This window comes from Antechinus flavipes, chromosome 5 (genome assembly GCF_016432865.1).
Source record: "Antechinus flavipes isolate AdamAnt ecotype Samford, QLD, Australia chromosome 5, AdamAnt_v2, whole genome shotgun sequence".
NCBI classification, from domain to species: Eukaryota; Metazoa; Chordata; class Mammalia; order Dasyuromorphia; family Dasyuridae; genus Antechinus; species Antechinus flavipes.
In genome coordinates this window covers 275,063,757-275,086,416 of record NC_067402.1, presented here as the reverse complement: position 1 = coordinate 275,086,416, position 22,660 = coordinate 275,063,757, and the positions used below count along the sequence as shown (strand labels likewise).

Below are 22,660 nucleotides of genomic sequence, written 5' to 3'. Positions count from 1 at the left end.
CCAAGATTGAGGAGAGTTAATTCCGTGTTCTTCAAGATATTGAACTTTGAAATGAGTATAGAAAAATGAGGGAACTCTCCAAATCATTGGTTGTTAATAATCATTTGTTTCTCTCAAAAAATCTACTACCCAGCAATCATATTACATAAGGCTTGTGGCTTGAATGACTGGGTTATTAGAAATATTTTTAAGGTAATGGGGTGCAGTTTTGATTCTTCCTGTACCAGGTCACCAGAATGAGGAGGTTAGCCACCAAATGATGAGGTACAGGGTCAGACCCCCCCCAAAATTGAGGTTACAAGCTGGTGTAGCAAGTTTCCTCAAAAGAGTTTGTAGGCGTAGATCCTCCAAATCCAAGAGCAAAGAATTTATTGTGCTGTTATAGGCTAAAATTCAGGGGTCCTCAAACTACGGCCCGCGGGCCAGATGCAGCAGCTGAGGACATTTATCCCCTTCACCCAGGGCTATGAAGTTTTTTATTTAAAGGCCCACAAAACAAAGTTTTTGTTTTTACTATAGTCCGCCCCTCCAACAGACTGAGGGACAGTGAACTGCTCCCCTATTTAAAAAGTTTGAGGACCCCTGGAAGAGAAGTTAGCAAGAAAAAGGGGTTTTAACAATTATCAAGGAGAAAGACAGGTTCCCTAATAGAATTCATAATTAACCAGGAGGAAGATGCCATAAAGTGGAAGATGCCATAAAATGCTACTGACTGGAGGGCTCAATTCTTAGAGAAGTTAGCAGACTAACGCCCAAAATGGGGTTAGTGGGCAAGTGGATTACACCATTGACTGGTGGGCAAACCATGAAAGGGATTTAGCACCCTAAAAAGAATTAGCTATAACAAGATGTAAACCATTGACTGATGGGCTAAATCCAGAGAAGTTAGTGTAAATCTACAGGACAAACAGATCTTTTATAGGGGAAATATAACCTGGGGGTTGGCCATCATAACTGGGCTTTCCGATTGGATAAGTAAAGGTGGACTTTCTAGAGACCCTCATCAGGAATGAAACTGTAATCAAAAGTCCACTTGAACAAAAAGCCCTACTTCATAAGAAGGAAAGGCCCACTGAAGGCTGAGAACTCTATATTTCTATTTCTATACGATCAGTGCTCCTCTTAGCTTGGCTAAGGGAGTATTATAATCCTATTGATGCTTCAGTTTTCCATGCTACCGCCTACTTAGATACCCATTGAAATTGCATCAATGCATCAATGCATAATTGCATAAATGCATAGAATTCGCATAATTATTGCAACACAGAATCTTGAATATTATCAAGAGTAGGCTTTTGTATTATCTGATTTGCAGATGTGTCTTTATAAACATATGTGTCCCAATATTACTAAGATCACACACATGGCTATAGTCCCAATAGCAAACAAATACTTTTTTTTTGTTTGTTTGTTGTTGTTGTTGTTGTTGTTGTTGTTGTTGTTTTTCCCTTCCATCCTTTAGAAATCTGGAGAAGGTAAAATCTACGGATCTTTCTCCACAATCAGAGAAGTTATTTGTTAAAAGAAAAATCCCTCGGTTTATTTTCCCGTAATGCAAGGAGTTGCAGAGACAGTCTAACACATACTCCTCCTCCAGCCTCTCCCTCTCCTTTTAAATTTGCATCTGCCCTTCCCGATGGGGTGGCCAAAGTTCCCACTTCCTGCTAGTTGGCTGGCCAAGGTTCGGAGACATCGCACTCCTTACCTGTGTCACCAGCCTCACTCAAGTCTCCGGGATCCAGCCCAGCTTTGCTGTCCCCGGAGGCTGCCAAGCAGTGAGTCGCTGGCAGCTGAGTCACTTACACCTGCTGAATCTCTTTGCACACCTTCCCACACTTCCAGTCCCGGGTTCCGAGTGCCCGGCTCCAGGCGCGTCCAGCTGCGCTCTCTGCCCGTCCCCCGGGTGGGTGGGTGGGCCAAGCAGGAGATCCTCCCCCAGAAGACTCCAGGGGTCCGGCGGATTGACATAAGGACACTTGTGTCACCCTCCGCTCCAGCCAGGTGCTCCCCGAGACGCCGGCTCCCTCCGGCACTTGCGCTGCGCAGTCATGAGCGCGCCGCGGGAAATCGGCACCTTCGTGGTGTGGGACTACTTGGTGTTCGCCGCGATGCTGCTCATCTCCGCGGCCATCGGGGTGTACTATGCCTTCGCGGGGGGCGGCCAGCAGACCTCCAAGGACTTCCTGATGGGCGGCCGGAAAATGACCGCCGTCCCCGTGGCGCTGTCCCTCACCGCCAGCTTCATGTCCGCGGTCACCGTCCTGGGGACCCCCTCGGAGGTCTATCGCTATGGAGCCATTTTCTGCATCTTTGCCATCACTTACGCCTTAGTGGTCATCGTCAGCGCTGAGGTCTTCCTTCCAGTCTTTTACAAACTAGGAATTACCAGCACCTACGAGGTAAGATGCCCCCTTGACCTCTGGGGAGTTTGAGATCTTACAATATTGAATTTGGCTTTCCCATTGGAAAAACAAAGGTGGAGTTTCTAGAGACCCTCATCAGGGATGGAACTGGACTCAAAAGTCCACCTGAACAAAAAGCCCTTCTCAATAAGAATGAAAGGCCCACTTAAGGCTGAAATCTCTAATATTTCTGTTTCTATACAATCAGTGCTCCTCTTAGCTTGGCTAAGGGAGTATTATAATTATATTCTAAATCCACAATGGGATTGTAGATTTAGAATTGGAAGAGACCTTAAGGGTCATCAAGATCAACCTTCCCTTCCTATTGGGTCCCAGAAGAGATTAAATGACATGGCCAGGGTCACTCTAGTATTAAGTGCTAAGTCCTCCGATTCTAAATTCTGTAACATACTTCCTCCCCATTTACGAAATCCTTTCTCCTTTCCCTGTCATCTCTTGGGAACGCTGCAATGACACTATCAAATGTTTATTTAGTCATCCTCTCAACCTTGTTGGTTCATTGGGAAGCAGAAGGGTGGAAGGATTTCCACTACAATTTGTTGATTTCAGGAGCTTAACACAGTCCCTTTCCCTCCTGAAATTTGCCATAGGGATGATATATCCCAAATTAAAGTTGGAATGAGAGCTAGAAAAATAATATTACTAGCTCAAATTAGTGAGAGGGGACAAACAAACTGAGCAGGGAACCAAGAGAGCTGAGCTTGGATCTATTTTGAATTCATTTTCCAGGTAAAATAGTAAAGCACCTGTTAACCCCCCAATCCTGGCAATTAACTTTCTTATGTCCTGGCACAAAGCAATTATCCTATTTCTTCCTCCATTTGTTATCTCTAAAGGGTGAGATTAAGTACATCCTGTTCTTCTCTCATACCTATATAAAGAAAACAAGGCTTTTTCTAGAGGATAGATAGCTGATCTTGAGGTCACGAAGGCCTGCATTCAAGTTTTGCTTCTCAGTGACTATAGACAAGTAACCTAATCTTTCAGTGTAGGGCAATTCATTAAGACATAAATGACAGATGATTGATCTGCATTAATGAAGGGAGTGTTCAGACTGGGAGTTCTATACAATAATAAAATCTCATATCTGGAAACACAGATACACACACACACAGGTATGTAATAGAGATCGGGACATATACTATGTGTATATGATAGAAATAAACATTATCTTAAGATGTTCGTGATACTAGCACTTTTCTCCAATATACTTCTTAGAATCATGGCATACATATGCATAGGTGAGGTGACATGATTTAGTAGATAGATAAATGACCTTACAAGATAATTTACAATATAAAAATATAATAAATATTTATTGATTTAAATTTTATTTATGATTTAATTTATGTTTATGTGTAAATAGATCTTTATATATATATACAGAGAGAGACTCGTATGTATATTTATATAACCATATGTGTATAGAGAGAGGGGAGGACAAAGAGATGGAGAGACAGGGATAGGCAGAGAAAAGGAGAAAGATAGAGAGAGGAAGAGGAGAAAGAGAAAGAGAGACAGAGAAAGGAAGAGAGAGTGACAGAGAGTGGAAGAGAAAGACAGAAGGAGGAAGAAAGAGAAAAGAGGGTTAGAATGGAGAGAGGGAGAGAGGGGTAGAGAGAAAGGTGAAGGCAGAGACAGAGACAGATACACAGAGAATGAGAGAGATAGAGACAGAGAGACAGAGAAGGGGGAGGAATGGAGGGAGAGAGGTAGAGGGAAAGAGAGAGGGAGGAGAACAGGAAGAGAGAGGGAGAGGGAGAGAAGAAAGGGAGAGGGAAAGAGGACTTTTATTTTTATCAGGAGAGAAAACAGGAGGTTAGGGCCAGAAGGACTAATCTACTCTCCTTAGAAAGGGGAAGGTATAGTTCTAGAATTATAATGCTTCATTAAATATTGTTAGTCTAGGGGATATGATTTTCACATTCAATCTAACTTCAGATGAATCTTTCATTACTGGGGAAAATGAAATCCTACTTTACATCCAAGGCGACCACTTTTCACAAAATAGAGAGAGAGGGAGAGAAGAGAGGGAGAGGGGGAGAGAAAGGGAGAGAAGGGTGGAGGGGGAGAAAAGGAGGGAGATAGGCAGAGGGAGACACAGAAGGAAAGGAAGAAGAGGAAGAAAAAGAAGGAGAGAGGGGAAGAGAGGGGGAAAGGGAGAGGAAGAGAAGGGAAGAGGGAGAATGAGAGGAGAGGAAAAGGGGGGGGAGAAAGAGAGGGAGAAAGGGAGGAAGATAGGCAGAGGGAGAGGCAGAGAGAGAGAAGAAATGGGAGGAGAGGGAGAAGAAGAAGGAGAGTGAGAGAGGGGAAGGAAAGGAAGAGAAGGAGAAGAAAAGGGAGAGGGTGAGAGAGAGGGAGAGAGAGGAGTAAGGAGTGGATTTGTGATTTTATTGTAGTAAAAAACTCTCTCCCCACTGCAGATCAGAAACTTCTCTGAATCTTTTGGTGTCAGTGATTTTTGCTGCTTCCACAGCCAGTCTCGTAGGTCTGAAGTCAGACTTGCAGCTTTCCTGGCTTCTCCCCATCATCGGGATGACCCCACAACTCCGGGACCCTCCTCTGTCTCTGTGATCTTTTGAACCTGTACCGTCCTGACATTCATAGCAAAAAGTGCACACAATAGAAATATAGGCTGTGCTTCTGTAAACTACTTTAGAGAAAGCTGTTGGGCTCCTGGAAATCATTCATTGTCCTTCTTTCTACCTGCAGTGGGACTGGGAGCTCCGGGAGGGCCATATTGTCTTTTTTCTAAATTCTCTCTCACCCCAGGCCTGGCTCAAGGGGTGCTCTGCGTACTCAGGACACTGAAGAATCTGTTGACACTGCACAGGGTTCAGGCTTAATCAAGATAGCTTGAAATTTAAAAAGGGGGTGGGAGACAAGAGCCATGACGGAGAAGGGTTTTTGACAGGTGACACAGAAAGTTCAGCCTTGAATTTGTGGTTGGACAGAGATGCCTTCAGCGGTCATCTTCACCTCCCTCCCTTCCTCGTCTGTTAATTAATACTTTGAATCCCAACAGATAGTGTTCTATTTCATACAGCATAACAACCAGGGGTCAGCAGTTCCTAGTTAGTCTGTTGGCTCCAATTGACAGAACCGATGGGCAATTTCATAGTGAGGATGGTTCTGTTTCCGTGAGGTACAATGGAAAGGGTTGTTTTTTGAGTCAAAGGATCTGAGTTCGAATCCTGATCTTGCCACTTCTGTGACTTATCCACCCTTTATGGGACTGTTTGCCTTTCTGTAAAATGAAGGGGTTGAGCTATCTCTGGTCTCTTCCCTATCCATCCAAGTTTGTGTGCTGCCTCCCCTTAGTTTCCTTCAATGCTCAGTTTAAGTGCAAGTCTTTTCCTGGAAAAATTTCCAGATCTTCACAGTTGATATTGGTTTTTATTTCCTCTCCTCTTACTCCCAGCAAATTATCTCATTATTAATTTGTTTTAGATTCAGAGCTGGGAGAGATTCTTTCCTTATCCAACTGTCAGATTTTAAAGATGAGTAAACAGACAGGTTAAGTCACCTGCACAGGTAGTAAGTAGCAGTGCCTAGATTCAAACTCAGGACCTCATTTTCTAAATCCTCTTTCACCTGTCCCAATTATCTCATTTATATTTCCCTATAGCTCTATTCTCCTATGGAATGTAAGCCTCATAAAGCAGGGGCTATTTTTTTTGTTTTGTTTTGTTTTGTTTTGTTTTTATCTGTGTATCTCTAATACTCAGGGGAGTGTCATGGGCAATTGTTTGCTCTATGGGGAGGGGTGGGGCTCATGTTCTGATTTTATTGGTACTAGAACTCCTCAAAAAAACCACACACACACAAACAACTCCTACTACTCATCACTGTCTTAAACTATTAGACTTCTTTCTTTCCCTTCCTTCTCTTCCTCTTCCCTTCTTTCTCTCCCTTCTTCTCTTCTTTTCCCCCTCCCTTCTCTCCTCCCTCCCTTCTTCTCAATGTCTTTCTGTTTTTGTCTCTTTCTCTCTTTTCCCCTTTCCCTCTTCTCCTCTTCTTTCTCTCTATCTTTCTCCCTTTGTTTTTGTGTCTGTCCTTCTCTCTGTCTCTCTATCTCTTCCCTTCCTTCCCTTTCCTCTCCTCTGAATTTCTTTTGCAGTCTGATGAACTTGATGGATCCTTCTCAGGATGATTGGTTTTAAATGCATTAAATACATGAGGTTAAAGAAACCAATTATAATGAAATATAGTTAACAAAATATTGAAGAAAAACAAACAATAGCAATTTCATGATCCCCAGATTAAGAACTTTTGTCAGAGCAGTCATTTTCAAATTTTAGGACTCCCTTATTCTCTTAAAAATTATTAAGGAGCTTTTAAAATCTGATAGCTTTTGTTGTTGTGGGTTATATTTACTATTATTAACTGTATTGGAAATTAAAAATCCTGGTATTGTTAGGAAATTTATTTTAAACCCATAGGGTCCCTGAAGGGGTCATGGGATCCCCAGGGATCCCTCAACTCTCCTTTGAGATTTGCGGTTTTAGACAGTTGTCTGGAGGAATAAGATTAAGTGAATTGCCCAGTGTCACACTGCTGCAGAAGGAGGAATCAATCCCAGGTCTTCTTTCACAAGCCCTTTCTCTGTCCCTATTGCCACTCATATGGTAAGTGCTTGATGAATGCTTGTTGGAATGAACTGGAGAGTGTCATTTAAAAAAAATCAGCTGACATTGCTGTGAGATGGATCATGGCTATTTCCCCATGTTCCTGCAGGAAGTAGCATCTTCTTCTTGTTTAGCTGTTTCAGTCATGCTCAACTCTTTGTGACACCTTTTAGGGTTTTCTTGACAGAGATACTGGAGAGATTTGCCATTTCTTTCTTCAGCCCATTTTACAGATGAGGAAACTGAGGCAAGCAAAGTAAAGTGACTTGTTCAGAGTCACACAGCTAGCAAATATCTGAGGCTGGATTCGAACTCAGGAAGATTCCTGATTGCAAGCTCAACACTCTTATCTATTGTTCCCCCTAGCTGCCTATGATTACTCTGGAGTGATGGGATGTAACCCAGGTAGACAGGGCTGAGTCTAGGAAAATATGGGAAAAATGCCTGGATAGAGAGCAATCATTCAAGAGAAATTGGTCAAAAGTGAGAGGAAAAGGGAACTTTAGAAGCACATCAGATAAATAGAAGCCGTGAGTTCCAGTGGTCTTGTGATGAAGAGACACAACTACACCCAGAGAGAGGACTGTGGGAACTGAGTGTGGACCACAACATAGCATTCTCATTCTTTTTGTTGTTATTTAATTGCATTTTGTTTTCTTTCTCATTTTTTTTCCTTTTTGATCTGATTTTTCTTGTGCAGCGTGATAATTGCATAAATATGTATACATATGCTGGATTTAATATATAATTTAAACATGTTTAACATATATTGGATTACTTGCCATCTAGGGGAGAGGATGGGGGGAAAGGAGGGGAAATTAGAATGCAAGGTTTTGCAAGAGTCTGTTGAAAAATTATACATGCATATGTTTTGAAAATAAAAAAAACTTTAATAAAAATAAATAAATAGAGGCTATGGAAGAAGCCATTAAAGAAGGAGGTTTTCATCTCTTTTGTATTGTTAATTCTTTGGAGGACTGATGAAGCCTATGAACAATGTTTGTCAATGAATAAGATATATATAAGACTACAAAAAATCAATTATATTGAAATATAGTTAATCAATTAAAAAACAAGTTTACCAATTCCAGAAAAGCTAAAGTGTTTCTCTAGGACTTTCTTTTCATGTAAGATAAAAAAAAAAAATTGGGGCATCTGGATGGTACAATGGATAGAATACTAGACCTAATATCAATAGGATCTGAATTTAGATTTGATCTCATCTGTATGGCCCTGTTTGCCACCATTTCCTCATTTGTAAAATGAGCTGGAGAAGGAAATGGCAAACCACTCCAGTATCTATGCCAAGAAAACTTCAAGTAGGGTCATGGAGAGTTGATTATAATTGAACAACCCTAAAAATTGATTGTTCAATTGGAAGTGTAAATATTCCAAGCTCAACCTTATTGCTTGGGTTTCACATCTTTTTAATGTTTTGCCTTCCTTTAACACTAGCTGCTAAAAGTCATTTTGGGAAAATATAATTAACTATGTCTTAGAAGCCTACAAGAAAGGCAGTGTGACCTAGTAGAAAAAATAATGCAAATAAGAAAACAAAGGTTAGAATCCCAATTCTGATACTTACTGGCTCTGTGATTATGGGCAAATCACTTAACTTGTCTAAACCTCCTCATCTGAAAAATAGGGAAGAATAATACAGTTATCACCCACATCATAGGATTGTGTGATTGTGAAGGATTTTTTTTTTATTTTTATCTATATCCCTGTTTTTTCTCCTACTCCAGTATTGATCAAGGGCGGGGGGTGGGGGGGAAGGGGGACGGAGCTCTTAAGAAATGAGTCTGTCCCCTTTGGGATGACTTGATTGTAAAGAAAGAGGCCTTCAAAGAGACTTCTTCCTAAAGTGCTGTAACAAATTCCCCAAATGGAGAGAAATCTACTAAACCTCAGTTTCTTCTTTTTTTTCTTTTCTCAATAGTATTTTATTTTTCCAAATACATGTGAAGATAGTTTTCAACATTCATTTTAATAAGACTCTGTATTCCAATTTTTTCCCTCTTTCTTAACCTCCCCTCTCCCCAAGATAACAATCTGACAAACAAACCTTTTGAACACAATTCCATATTTGTCATCTTATGCAAGAAAAGTAAGACCAAAAGGCAAAAAACCATGAGAAAGAGAAAGCAAACAAACAAACAAATGAAGGTGAAAATACTACCTTCAATCCACAATCAGCTTCCACATTTTTCTCTCTGGATGCAGATGACATTTTCTATCCCAAGTCTATTGCAATTATCTTGAATCATTGCATTGATTATCACATAACCTTGCCATCTACAATGTTTTCTTGGTACTGTAGAACCTTGTTTCTTAAACTGTGGATTGTAGCCCCATATGGAAACTTATAACTTATAATTTAATGTGGAGGTTGGGAAATTTTGATTTATTATTAGTAATGATTTGTATTACTATTTTATATACCTAGATACCCCAGATCACATAAAAATTTCTTGGGGGGAAAGAGATCTCTAACAGAAAAGGTTTAAGAAGCCCTAGTCTAGAGGTAGAAGCACATTGGGGCATCTTTGGGATCTCCACTTACAGGAAAGAGATCCTCTTTAATAAACATTTTTGTAGCAGCCCTTTTTGTGGTGGCAAAGAATTGGAAAATGAATAGATGACCATCAGTTGGAGAATGGTTGAATAAATTATAGCATATGAAAGTAATTGAATATTATTGTTCTATAAAAAATGACGAACAAGCTGATTTTAGAAAGGCTTGGAAAGATTTACATGAACTGATGCTGAGTGAAACAAATAGAATCAGGAATGCACTGTACACAGTAAGTACCAAAGACTTGGTTCAATGATCCAAGGCAGTTCCAATAAATTTTGGATAGAAAATGCCATCTGAATCCAGAGAAAGAACTATGGAAACCGAATGTAAATCAACATATGTTGCTTTAAAAAAAATTTTTTTCCTCTGTTTTTTTTTCCTCTTGTGATTTTCTCCTTTTGCTATGATTTTTCTCTCTGTCCAACATGATTCATTAGAAATGTGTTTTAAAAAAGCAATAACATATATGTATAACCAGAAAAAAGAAAACAATAAAAAAGGGGAAAACACTCTATTAAGATAATATCAGTCTTCTAGGGGGGATAACAGATAACAAAAAGTGAGATAAAGGTATTTGTCTTTATTTAGGTCAAGCAATATTCTATGTAGGACTTGCAAATTTCGTATAGATAAACAAGTAATAGTGTCCCTTTAATTAATTCACTTCCCCTGACTTTGAACCCTGTTTTGTTTGCACTGTCCTATATGGTAGAGTTGGACTGTTGTTAACTTGAGCCATCAATGGGAATTTCTTCCTTTATCATTAGTTTCATGATTCCTAGATTGCTCTTCCAATTTCTCAAGGATCCTGAGAAGGGTTTATTCATTTGGGGGATGGATGACAGGTGATGGTCCTACAAAGGATCTGGGCTCTTCTGCAGAGTTTGATCTTCTGATTCTTGTAGATCTAAAACTATGTTAGACACTCTTCTAGCATGGGAAGTATTGGTCATGTCTACTAAAGTATTTTACCTTTTTTTCTTTTCTAAAGTACTTAGAGCTTCGTTTTAATAAATACGTTCGCCTCTGTGGGACCATTCTGTTCATCATTCAAACGGTAAGTAGCTCTCCAGTGGACTTTTTATACTTTTGCAATCTAAAGTGTTTTGGTCAAATATCTATGGAAACTGGGTGTCTTGTTCATTGAGAAGCTTCTAAAAGAGTTTACAAAAGGTCTAAGTGAGAAGGAAAAGGTAAAAAGAGAAATAGGAGAAAATGAGGATGACAGTACTTTTGTTATTATAGAGTATAGAGAACAGAGTTTCAATGAACTCAGAAAATGTTCGGAGTTTAAATCTTACTAGACAGTCACTAGTTTTGTAATATGGGGCAAGTCAAAGCTTTTCTGGGTCTCAGTTTCCCCCAGACAATAATAGGATCTACCTCCTAATGAGATATTTCTAAAGTATGTTGCAGACCTTAAAGTACTACATAAATTCTAGTTGTTTATAATAACAATTATTATTGCCACAATAATGATTGTTATTCACAAATAGGATTATTTAGATGAATCTGTAGACCTGGTCTGAAAAAGGCATATAAGCTTACTCACTTGGGGCAATATCTATTAAATCCCAATTTCTTAAATTAAAAAAAAAATGTTGTGAATGACTTAATATGGCAAAGATATTTAAAGACTGTATTGGAAATGCTCAAGAATTACTGATAATTCCCCACATATAGTTAAGAATTGCAAAGCACTTTTCTCAGTGTACCCTTATGGGGTGTGAATATACAAAGGATTTGATGTGTTCTGCAAAAAGGGCTCCTACTATGGGACAGTAGTAACCACTACAGAACCAGATAGCAACTCTGATTGACAAACTCATATTGACATAGATTTGGAACTGAAGGAGTTAAATCCCCTCATTTTGACAAATGAGGAAACTGAGACCTGAATAAGAATAATAATTTCCCAAAGCCACACAGCTGGTAAATAGGATAGCAAGATTTGAATCTGCATCTTGCTGATCCCTGGTCCAGAACTCAATGCCTGCTCCTATTTGATCATTAGCTTATGTCTTTAGAGCTAGAAAAGTATTTGACAAGTCTTATTTTTTTTACTTTTATACTTAAAGAAAGGAAACTGAGGTTTAGAGAAGTTAAACAAACTTGAAATGATTTTTTAAACTAAAATAAATTAGAATGTGTATTTTTAATATCTGCTGATTATAGGATGACAAAAATGAGTCTGGAAGTGATTGAAAATAGCCCAAGACAGTCTTTTGTGAGAGAATTTAATAAATAAATACTTGGAGGAATGGAAACAAAAATACTTAAACTGAGGAAAATTTAATTTTTGAAATGAAAATTTAATTAAAAATGAAAATGGTAAAGTTGTAAAACCAGGATTTGAATCCAGATCCTCTGACCCCCAAACTCAACATCCCTTCCTTTTCTTTTCTTTTCTTTCCAATCATATGTAAAGGCAATTTTTGACATTCATTTAAAAAAATTCAAATTTTCTCCCTCCCTTCTTCACCTCTTCCTTCCCTAAAATAGTAAACAATTTGTTATAGGTTACATATGTATACTCATGGAAGATATATTTTCATACCACTCATCCAACATTCTGCTTTGTTTTCACTTAAAAATATTATTTTAGATAATGTAAATTTATGGTTATTATTTCCGCTTTAGAGATGAGGACCCTTCGTTTTAGAGCAAGGACCTAATTTGCTTTGGGCCATGCAGTTTCTATGAAGCTGAAGTAGACTTCACACTGAGTTCTTACTCTCAATGTACTTTTCTATTCATTGGGATGATAAGAATCAAATATCAGGAAGAGGAATTAAAAAACAACAATGGCTACTTGTACAGAGAATCATCATTTTTGTTTGACACTTTGAGGAGAAGAGATTGAAAAAGGCATGTATGAATCAAAGGTGGCTTTCAAAAAAATTATTAGGTCTTTAATAAAAGAAATACCAAATGCTTACTCAACTGAAAACCAGCCTTTAAACTGGGAGGTCATAAAAATCACACATTGATGAGCTCTCCTTCAAAGCCAAGCATTTCCTAAAAAAAAAAAAAATCCTAGAACACAGGAATGTGCCAGGGAAATTGGCTCAACCTGGTTCAAAAGCTTGGCAAAGTAAGTCATTTTGAAGCCAGGAATGCTAATTGTTGCCTGAAGTGTTTGGGGTTACTGATGTGGCAAAGGGCTGTCCCAAAGAGCCTCTCTGATTCATCAGGTTCCGTACTTCATCGTGGATAAGGATTTTGGCAAAGCACAGTCAATCTCTGAGGAGTGAACCAGTGATAAAAGGTAGAAGACTTTTCTTCTTCATTTTGCCCATCGAAAGTCACGTAGACCTTTGTCATGGTGACTTGAATGTTGTTTGGGCCAACTTTATCCTGATTCTCCAGGTGTAGGAGCGGAATAAAGAGGGAGAAAAGGGAAACTGGTCATGCTTCTTGGCTTGAGCTACTGAGAGAAGTCTATAGCTAATGTGTACAATTAATGATTCCCACTTGCCCTGCCAATTCAATCCTTCCCTACATTCTTTGAAGTGCTCAGAAAAGTGATTGCTTAGGAGTGAGAAACTCTCGTTCCCTCCCACCCCAAGAAAATTTCTGGACATGTTTATTGCTTTTTCAGTTACCCACACACATACATAGCAGTGAACATGAAATGTAATTTTGTTTTAAAAATGATGTGGGGACAGTTAGGTCACAGTGGATAAAGCACTGGTCCTGTATTCAGAAGGACTTGTGTTCTCAGACACTAACCAGCTGGGGGACCCTAGACAAATCACTTAATCCTGATTGCCTCCCTAAATAAATAATAATCATAATGGTGCCAAGTTATTAGGAAATGGTTCCATTAAGAGAAATAAAGATTATATTTTACTGGTCGGAAAATAGTTAAGCAGACTAAGCTATACCAATGAGTATGATATAGTCCCACAAAGAAAAAAAAAGAAGAATATGTAGAAATATGAGAATATCTATAAAAAGTCCTTCTAATGAAGAGAGAGTAAAGATGGAGCATGGGAGTACAGAATGCCAAAGCTGGAAGCTAGAATGCCCTAGTTGAATAGGGATCCCTTTCACATCATCTCCACAATGGGGCAATGGAAAAATCACTGGCTCCAGAAGAGAACCTGAGTTCCAATCTCATCTTTGGTGATTGCTACCTGTTACTTTTGGCACATCATCTAGGAGCTCAATTTTCTCATGTGTAAAATAAAATGCAGAGTCAAAATTAGGTAGATTCCATCCAGCTCTGTGTCTGAGCCCTATGCTTGTCCAGTTTGCATGTGAAGATCTTCACCAATGGGAAACTCATCTCCTTGAAAGGTCATCCCACTGTTGGACAGCTCCAAATTCTGCCTCTGACATTTTGATACTTTTTTCTGGTTCAGTTCTCTGGAGGGGGGGAAGAGGATGTTCAGTCCCTCTTGCACAAGAATTCTTCAAACACTTGAATTTAGCCATCTGGCCTCTCTTCTTTATGACCCTCAGCCCATATGCCACAGATTTTCTCTTCTCTAGGCTGACTATCTGCTAGCCCTTTAGTCAACGCCAATTTTGTCTGTCTCTCTGGCGATAGGCTCTAGTTTTTCAGTGTCTTTCTTGAAATGTGATCAGATTCAACAAGAGTGGGTGTGGGTGTGATTCATTTTTGGAAATTCCTGAACTGTTCAACAAATATTTATTGAGTCTCTAATTGTATGCAAAACATTATATTAAATACAAAGAAGAAAACAAACGAGTTTCTCCACTAATGAAGCTTATCATCTAGTAGGAATCCAAAGATATGTGCATAAATAACAACAATAATGTTATAATAAAAGGTGTAATGTTCAGAGTTGGCAATAGTTACTAGATCCAATTGAAATATTATTCATATGTGGGGTACATTATTTTTAAACATAAATATGAGCTAATATGTACAAAGTGTTTTGTGAAGTTTAAAGTACTATATAAATACTACAGTAGTAGTTAGATATAGTTACTACTATAGCTACTACTAAATATAGTACTGTATAGATCTTATTATTATTAACTACAAGTTGAAAACTCAAAAGAAAAGAATGGCCAGAGAGTAGGAAAATAATTAATAGCTAGTAATAAATAAAGTTGACATGAAGGAGGGGGAAAGCAAGACTTTCCTAATGAATCCTGACCCAGGTGGAGGTATCAGGGTAAAGAAAATTCAAAAGGTTCTCATGGAGCTAATGGGAGAAGACAAGACCATCCAGGAGGAGCAGGTAAAAACATTGGATAAAAGGACTTGTAGTTTTCATCCATTTATCATTTAATGATGAACATATATGTAATTTAATAGGAACGTTAGTTACACATGTAGTCAACAAAACATGAAAATTAATTGTTGGGTCCATACAATGAAATTACTTATTCTGGAAATGAAACCAGCTGGAAGACACAAAAGGCAATGGATGCTTTCTCTCCATGTACAAAATAAGTTAAATAAGAGTTATTATTCAATTGAACAATAACTGGGCTTTAAATTTTAAAAATTAATATATTGTTAAGCTATATTATTTGAGTTTCTTACTCTGGTTTTCCTTTTCTAGATTCTGTATACTGGAATTGTTATTTATGCTCCAGCTCTTGCTTTGAATCAAGGTAAATTTTTGAATCGTCAAGGAGAATGGTTTGACGTAGCACCATGAAAGAGATGATTTTCCGGTGATTTTCATGGAATCATGGGAGCTTAATCTAAGATCAAAGGTTTTTACATATTGTAGTTATGAGAAGAAACTTTTGAAGTGAGCTCAATCAACCCTTCATTTTACAGTTAAGGAAACTGAAGCCCACAGAGGTTAAGTAAATTGCCTAAGGTCTCAGAGATACTAAGTGGCTCAGTTAGAATTTGAACTCAATTCCTTTGATATCCCTCCCCTCAAATCCAGTATTTTCTTTCCAGTTCATAAAGTTATCTTTTATAAATTTCATGAGAGGTATGGGAAATATTTCCTCCTCTTACACAGTAATTCTCTTTATGTGATAAAAACACTTTCTAGAATCTTAGAATCTTTGAGTTGAAGAGACATTAAGCTCCATAGTTCCATTTCATAATACTTTATTTGGTATCTTATTTATTTATTTAATATTTTTCACCAAATACATTCAAAACAAAAATTTTTTAATATTAACATTTTTGAGTTTTGGGGCAGCTAGTTGGTGTAGTGGATAGACCATCAGCCTTGAAGTCAAGAGGACCTGAGTTTAAATTTGACTTCATTCACTTAACTCCTGGCTGTGTGTCTGGGCAAGTCACTTAACTTCAATTGTCTCAAAACCAAAACAAACAAACAAAAAAACCCTGAGTTTTAAATTCTTTCCCTTATCCCCACCCATAATGAAGAAACCACATGTGAAGTTCATAAAAGTTCCATAAAAGTCAAGTATATAACACTGTATTTAAAAAGCATATGTTTACTTTTTTCAAGCAAAAAGACTAAGAAGAAAGTTCTACATATTTTACGCTTTAAAAATTATCCTATCTCTATGTCCTGCTCAATTGCCTTCTGTCTTTATGTGCTTTATTTATTTATCTTTATTTTTGGATTAATAAGCTTTTTTCTTTTTTGCTTTAAAAATATTAGAATATACAAATCCATAACTTTGTCCCATACTACTCACCTTTAATGTTATCTCCTACATCTCTCCCTAAAGGCAGTCATCTGTGAAGTTCTGCTGACTTGCTTCTAATATACCTTTAAAAATATTACAGTGACCCAATTTTAGAGTTATCTGTCATAATTCTCATTTCCTTTTTTTTTTTTTTGCTGAGGTAATTGGGGTTAAGTGACTTGCCCAGGATCACACAGCTAGAAAGTGTTAAGTGTCTGAGACCAGTAGATTTATCTATTCTCAATCCATTTTGGCACAGGGATGTCATTTTGGTCTGCTTCATTTCTGACCTCAGCTTATTGAAAACTTCCTAGGCAACCTGGTGTCCCTTTCCATTTTGTCATATCTGTACTGAACAAATTCCAATACCTGATTGTTTTAGCCTATTAAAATTTAGATCTCTCAAATTCAAGAGATTGAGTAGTCTGTGTCTTTCTGGTAACAGGGTACCTAGAATTATAGTTTTTATTTTAATTTAAATTTGAACTTGAGGACTTTGGTTTAGACTTGCAGGGGTCCTCAAACTTTTTAAATAGGGGGCCAGTTCACTGTCCCTCAGACTGTTGGAGGGCCGGACTATAGTAAAAACAAAAACTTTGTTTTGTGGGCCTTTAAATAAAGAAACTTCATAACCCTGGGTGAGGGGGATAAACGTCCTCAGCTGCCGCATCTGGCTCATGGGCCGTAGTTTGAGGACCCCTGGACTGTACACCATCACACTCAGCCTAAGAGTAATTTATTTGGGAAAGAAAAAGACAGGGGAAGCTAGATTGTGCAGTGACTAGAGTACTGGCCCTGAAGTCAATCTGGTCTCAAGACACTTAACATTTCCTAGCTGTGTGATTCTGGGCAAGCCAATTTTATCCCCAATGACCTTGCCAAGAAATCAAAAACAAACAAACAAACAAAAAACAAAAAGAAAGTAATTTTTATTTTATCTTTGAAAAGTGGATTTTATCTTTGGAAGTCCAGCATGGAATTCAGAAAGTCAGCATTGTACATGCAGCTCCTTAGTGGGGAGTTCGTGCTTATCTTTGTACTTATCTTAATTATACATATGATGTCTGTTACGTAGTGCTGATAACAAACTCTTGGAATTATGATACTATGGAACTTGAACTCTTCTGATTTTTTACAATAGATATAAAAAAAAACCCACTAGTCATCAGTTACTTGGGATGTACTTTGGAATCATTGTAATGATGTTTGACTTGATGTTCACTATTCTATCCAGAAAGCTCAGAATCCTTTGTAACTCTAACATTGTTATACAATCACATTGGTTTAGTTCATATTTCATGAATACATCTATTGCCATTAGAAGTAATCTTTACAAAATATTTATTTGCTTCTAAATGAAGTTCAGTTTTAATTTTAATTTAGGAAAAAAGTCTAGGAACACTAATTTTCATCTATTAAAATATCTGGGCCTTTTATTTTTATTAGTGCCTTGGTCTCTCTAAGAAAGGGAATAGACATTTATACAGCTCCTTCTGTGTGCTATGTACTATACTAAATATTTTACTAAAATATTTAGTATATATAATATATACATACTATATGTTATATATATATTATAATACAAATTTATTTTATATATATATATATGTATATGTAATGTAAAATACTAAATACTTTGATCCTCACAAAAATCCTGGGAGTTAAGGGCTGGTATTAGCACCCAGGTTCTCTGATCCTCTGTTCCTTCCTTAACACAGTGCTGCCTTGAAGAAAAGGGCTTGCTTATGAGGCATTCGGCCGCAGAAATCTGAATGTATATTCCTTCCTACTATCCGTGAGATAGTGGACAATTCTCTTAACTTCACCTCAGTCTCAATTTCCCCATCTGTAAAATGGGGATGGCCAGTATAACTCAGGAAGACAAGTTAAAATTGGCTATGAGACATTGGGCAAGTCATTTAACCATGTTTGCCTCAGTTTTCTCATCTGAAAAATGAGCTGGAGAAGGAAATGGCTAACTACTCCAGTATCTTTGCAAGAAAACCCTAAATAAGTTCAGGAAGAGTTGAATATGACTCAAACAGCAATGGGGTTGGGGATAATAGTAAAAATTCTTATAGTACTTATATCACTGAAGTTTTATGGATTAAATGAGGCATTGTAAATAAATAACTTTACAGCTCTTGTAGTGGTATAAAAATGTCAATTATTATTATTATTATTAATTACTATTCCTCTTATTATGTTTCCTGACATACACTCAGTGATAGATTTCTTTAAACATTTAACTTTGACCTAAAAAAAAAGCCACTAGGTGGCACAGGTGGATAGAGGGCTAGACTAAATTCTACCTTAGATACTTTCTGGCCATATAATCTTGAATAAGTCACTTAACTTTTGTCTGGCTCAGTTTTCTCACCTGTAAAATGGAATAGTAACAGCACTGACCTCCTGAGGTTTCTCCAAGGATCAAATGATATACACAAAGTGTTCTGTACACTTTAAAGTATTATATACATGCTAGCTATTTTTGTAATTGTTATTATTTTTATTGCCAGTCTGCTTCTCTGATCCCCTTCCATTCCTAATCTGCTGGAAGGGCCTACTTCATTCTAATCACTTTCATAATCCTGCTCCTTTCATAAATACCTTCTTTCATTAATGGAAGGAGAGGGAACACTTTTCTGAGCCCTATCTTTTCTAAACATACAAGGTATAACTACTCTTCTCTAACCTGACACCCCATCAACTACACTGACTTTTTTGCTTAGAAAAAATAGAAATACGTGTTTTATTCATTCATTCCTTTCAGGCTTATTTCTATTCTTTCTATGTCTTTGAGATTCAATGAATTAAAAAAAAATGGAATTCTGGATCTGGAGTCAGGAAGAATTGGATTCAGATTTTACCTGAGATGCTTACTAGCTGAATGACTATGGGAAGGTCCATTAATGTCCTTGGTCATGTTCGTTGACCTCAGTTTGTTCTCTCTAGTCTAAAATCCCACTGAATTCTAAAGTTCCGCTTGTGATTTATGTCTGCTTACTATCCGTCCACACTTTAGAATCATAAAAACCAAGGATAAATAGAACAAGAAAGGATCTTAAGAGCACCTCTTCCTCAGCTCCTTTATTGTACAGTTGTGATAACTACACTAAATTGTTTTGAATTGTAAGGTATTAGAGAAGTAATTAGAACATGACATCTTTTTTTGTTTATTTTTATTTTTTATTAAAGCTTTTTATTTTCAAAACGTATGTATGGATAATTTTTCAACATTGACCCTTGCAAAATCTTGTGTTCTAAATTTCCCTCCCGCCTTCCTGAGCATGACATCTCTTAAATTCAATCTGTCTCATAAACTGAATCAGAAAATGTCAATGGCATCCAGAGAGAGAACTAGGGAGACCGAATGTGGATTGAAGCATAGTGTTTTCACCTTTTGTTTGTTTGTTTTTTCTCATGTTTTTTTCCACTTTTAGTCTGATTTTTCTTGCATAACATGATAAATATGGAAATATGTTTAAAAGGAATGCACATGTTTTATCTACATTGGATTATCAGCTGTCTTGGGGAGAGAAGAGATAAGGGAGGGAGGAAGAAAAATTTGGAACGTTGTCTTATAAAAATGAATGTTGAAAACTATCTTTGCATGTTTTTAGAAAAATAAAATACTATTGAGGAAAAAGTAGAATCAATGGATTTAGTGTTGGGTGAGACCTTAGAAGTATGTTATTTGCAAAGATTGTGAGATTTGGTGTTGGAAGACGACCTTAATTTAAATCCTGGCTCTTTTGCTACCTATCTGTGTGACCTTGAGTAAATTATGTAGAGCTTCATTTTCCTTCTTTATAGGATGTAGAGTTTCTTTGTCTAAGAGCGCCTCTCAGGTCATATCCAGCTCTAAGTCCTTTGAAAAGAAAGAAGGAAGTAAGGAAGAGAGAAAAGAAGAAATGGAGGGAGGGAAGGAGGAGAGAGAGAAGAAGAAAGGGAGGGAAAGAGGGAAGGAAAGAGGGAGGAAGAGAGGGAAGGAGGGAAGAAGAGAGAGAGGGAGAGAGGGAGGGAAAGAGGGAGGGAAGAAGGAAAGGAGGGAAGGAGGAGAGAAAGAGGCAAAGAGGAAAGGAGGGAGAGAGGGAGGAAGGAAGGAAAAAAGGAAGGAAGGAAGGAAGGAAGGAAGAAAGGAAGGAAAGAAGAAAGGAAGAAAGGAAAATGAAGTTCAGAGATATGTAGTCATTTGTTCAAGTTCACACAGCATTTGGATGCAGGTCCAAAAAGAATATTCTGTACTGTGACTATATTTATTTCATGACAACTTTCTGAAGTTTGGAAAATAACTTTCAAGAAGCTATGGCACCATACCATTTCATGAAATGAAGATGCATTTGTTTTTTTTTTTTTTTCTGTTTTTGCAGTCACTGGATTTGATCTGTGGGGCGCAGTTGTTGCCACTGGGGTGGTCTGCACTTTCTACTGTACGATGGTATGTTTATTCCCTGTTTCTACAGCCAATTCTCCATTGGCTTTGCACAATTTAAATTTCTAGTAGCCAGTCACTGTTCTTTTCATGACAGAAAATTGATTGCCCATATTTTTTAAATTACACTAGAAGGATTGTCAAGTTGGAATTATTTTTTAAAAATCCACTAATTATTTCTTCCTCAGTCATTTGATTCTTTGTTGGTAGTATAGGGGGGCAGGGTGGAGGGAAATAGGACTAGAAGGTGGAATAAAGAAGAATACTTTGGGGAAAGAAATTTTGGATACAGTGCTCTGTTCTGAACTGATGGAGCAGTGTGGGAGGAAGAATGCTGGATTCCACATCAGGAAATCAGGATTCAAATCTTATTTAACCTTGAATAAGCCACTTATAATATCAGTGAATCTCATTTTTCTTATGGGTAAAAGAAGGTGTTGCACTTAATGGCTTCTAAAAGCCCTTTCAGGTCTAAATCTATGAACTTGTCATCAGAATGATAATTCTCCAAATGAACTTTTTCTCAATGAAGGGTGGTCTCAAAGCTGTTGTCTGGACAGATGTTTTCCAAGTTGGTATCATGGTAGCAGGATTTGCATCCGTGATCATACAGGCTACTGTGGTTCAAGGTGGGATCAACAACATTCTTAATGATTCCTATTATGGAGGAAGACTGAACTTCTGGGAGTAAGTTTCCATTTATCCTTTGTGTTATTTGTTATTTGTCAGTAAATAAGCAGAATAAATTTTCAATAGAAACACAGTACCCTTTAAAATAATAGCGAGTGAAAATATGTTTAAAAGGCTTGCATATGTATAAACCCACATCAGACTGTTTGCTATCTTGAGGAGGAATGAGGTAAGAAAGAGAGAAAGAAAAAATTTGAATCACAAAATCTTACAAAAATAAATGTTGAAAACTATCTTTACATGTATTAGGAAAAATAAAATACTATTGAGAAAAATAAATAGACCCTGAATAGTGTGTTGGACCTAGAGAGAAACCAAAGAATTGACCCCTAAGGCAAGCAGATAGGAAGCACTGGTAGAGTTATGTTTAGCCCCACGGTCCCACCCTTTGGAGAGATTGTCAAGTCTGAAATCCAAGTTATGTCCAAACCCCTCACTTTTCCATGTCCTGTCAAATATTTCAATCATGTCCCTGAGGTTAAATTTTCAAAAAATCTACTCATGGGCCATCCCATGACGCTGCCTTCTTTCGGGTCAATCATCCGTGGCATTCTGCCTTGTGCTATCTTCTTCTTACTTTTCCCTCATACCATGTGGTATCTACCCTGATTCCGTGCTTCTAAATCCCATTTCTCCTCCTTACAGCTAATTAACTCTGTTAGGGTATTCAGGATTTAGCCTGTCAGCTAAGGGCATGCTCTAACCTCATGGGAGGCTCCCTTTCTACTGGGTAATTGAGTTCCACTGAGGAACTTGTCTTTCATACGCTCTTTCACTCTATTTCAGATTTACCATTCCTGATGTTGATTGCATCCCTGCATTTTGTCTGTAATCTATTTCCCTAAATAAATCTACCTTTTGCCAGAGAGAATGACCACTATGAATTCTTCACACGACTGAACCCCACTTTTGGCGCCTATCATTATCTGGCGTCTACTTCATCCATTTTGGTCATAGAAATACATGAGCATGGCAAAGGGGAAGGAAAAGGGGAAAGACACCACCAGGCAGAGTGCTATGGTGGGCTGACCCAACAGAAGGCAGCAGCCATAGGATGGCCCATAAGTAGATTTTATAGGGAAAACTTAACTTAAGGGACATGACTAGGCTTTCTGATAAGACATGGCAAGGTGAGCCTGCTGGAGATCCCTACAGAGGGTGGGGCTCAGGGGTTTGATATAATTTGGATTTCAGAATGGACAGCCTCTCCAGAGGATGGAACTATGGAATTAAACTGATCTCTATCAGTGCCTTCCGCCTGCTTGCCTCAGGGATCAATTCTTTAGTTTCTCTCTGCCCA

The 22,660-nt window shown here is 37.8% G+C and overlaps 1 protein-coding gene across 1 annotated transcript in view; it reads left to right on the top strand.

The window, feature by feature from the left end:
* Positions 1–1,690: 1,690 nt before the first annotated feature.
* The window catches only part of LOC127564905 (sodium-coupled monocarboxylate transporter 1-like), a 49,858-nt gene continuing 28,888 nt past the window's right edge, over positions 1,691–22,660 (top strand). The window contains exons 1-5 of the mRNA XM_052001740.1: positions 1,691–2,399; positions 10,621–10,686; positions 15,173–15,224; positions 20,609–20,676; positions 21,203–21,357. Coding sequence (XP_051857700.1) covers positions 2,049–2,399; positions 10,621–10,686; positions 15,173–15,224; positions 20,609–20,676; positions 21,203–21,357 — 692 coding nt within the window. The 5' untranslated portion in view covers positions 1,691–2,048. The remainder of the gene's footprint in view (positions 2,400–10,620; positions 10,687–15,172; positions 15,225–20,608; positions 20,677–21,202; positions 21,358–22,660) is intronic.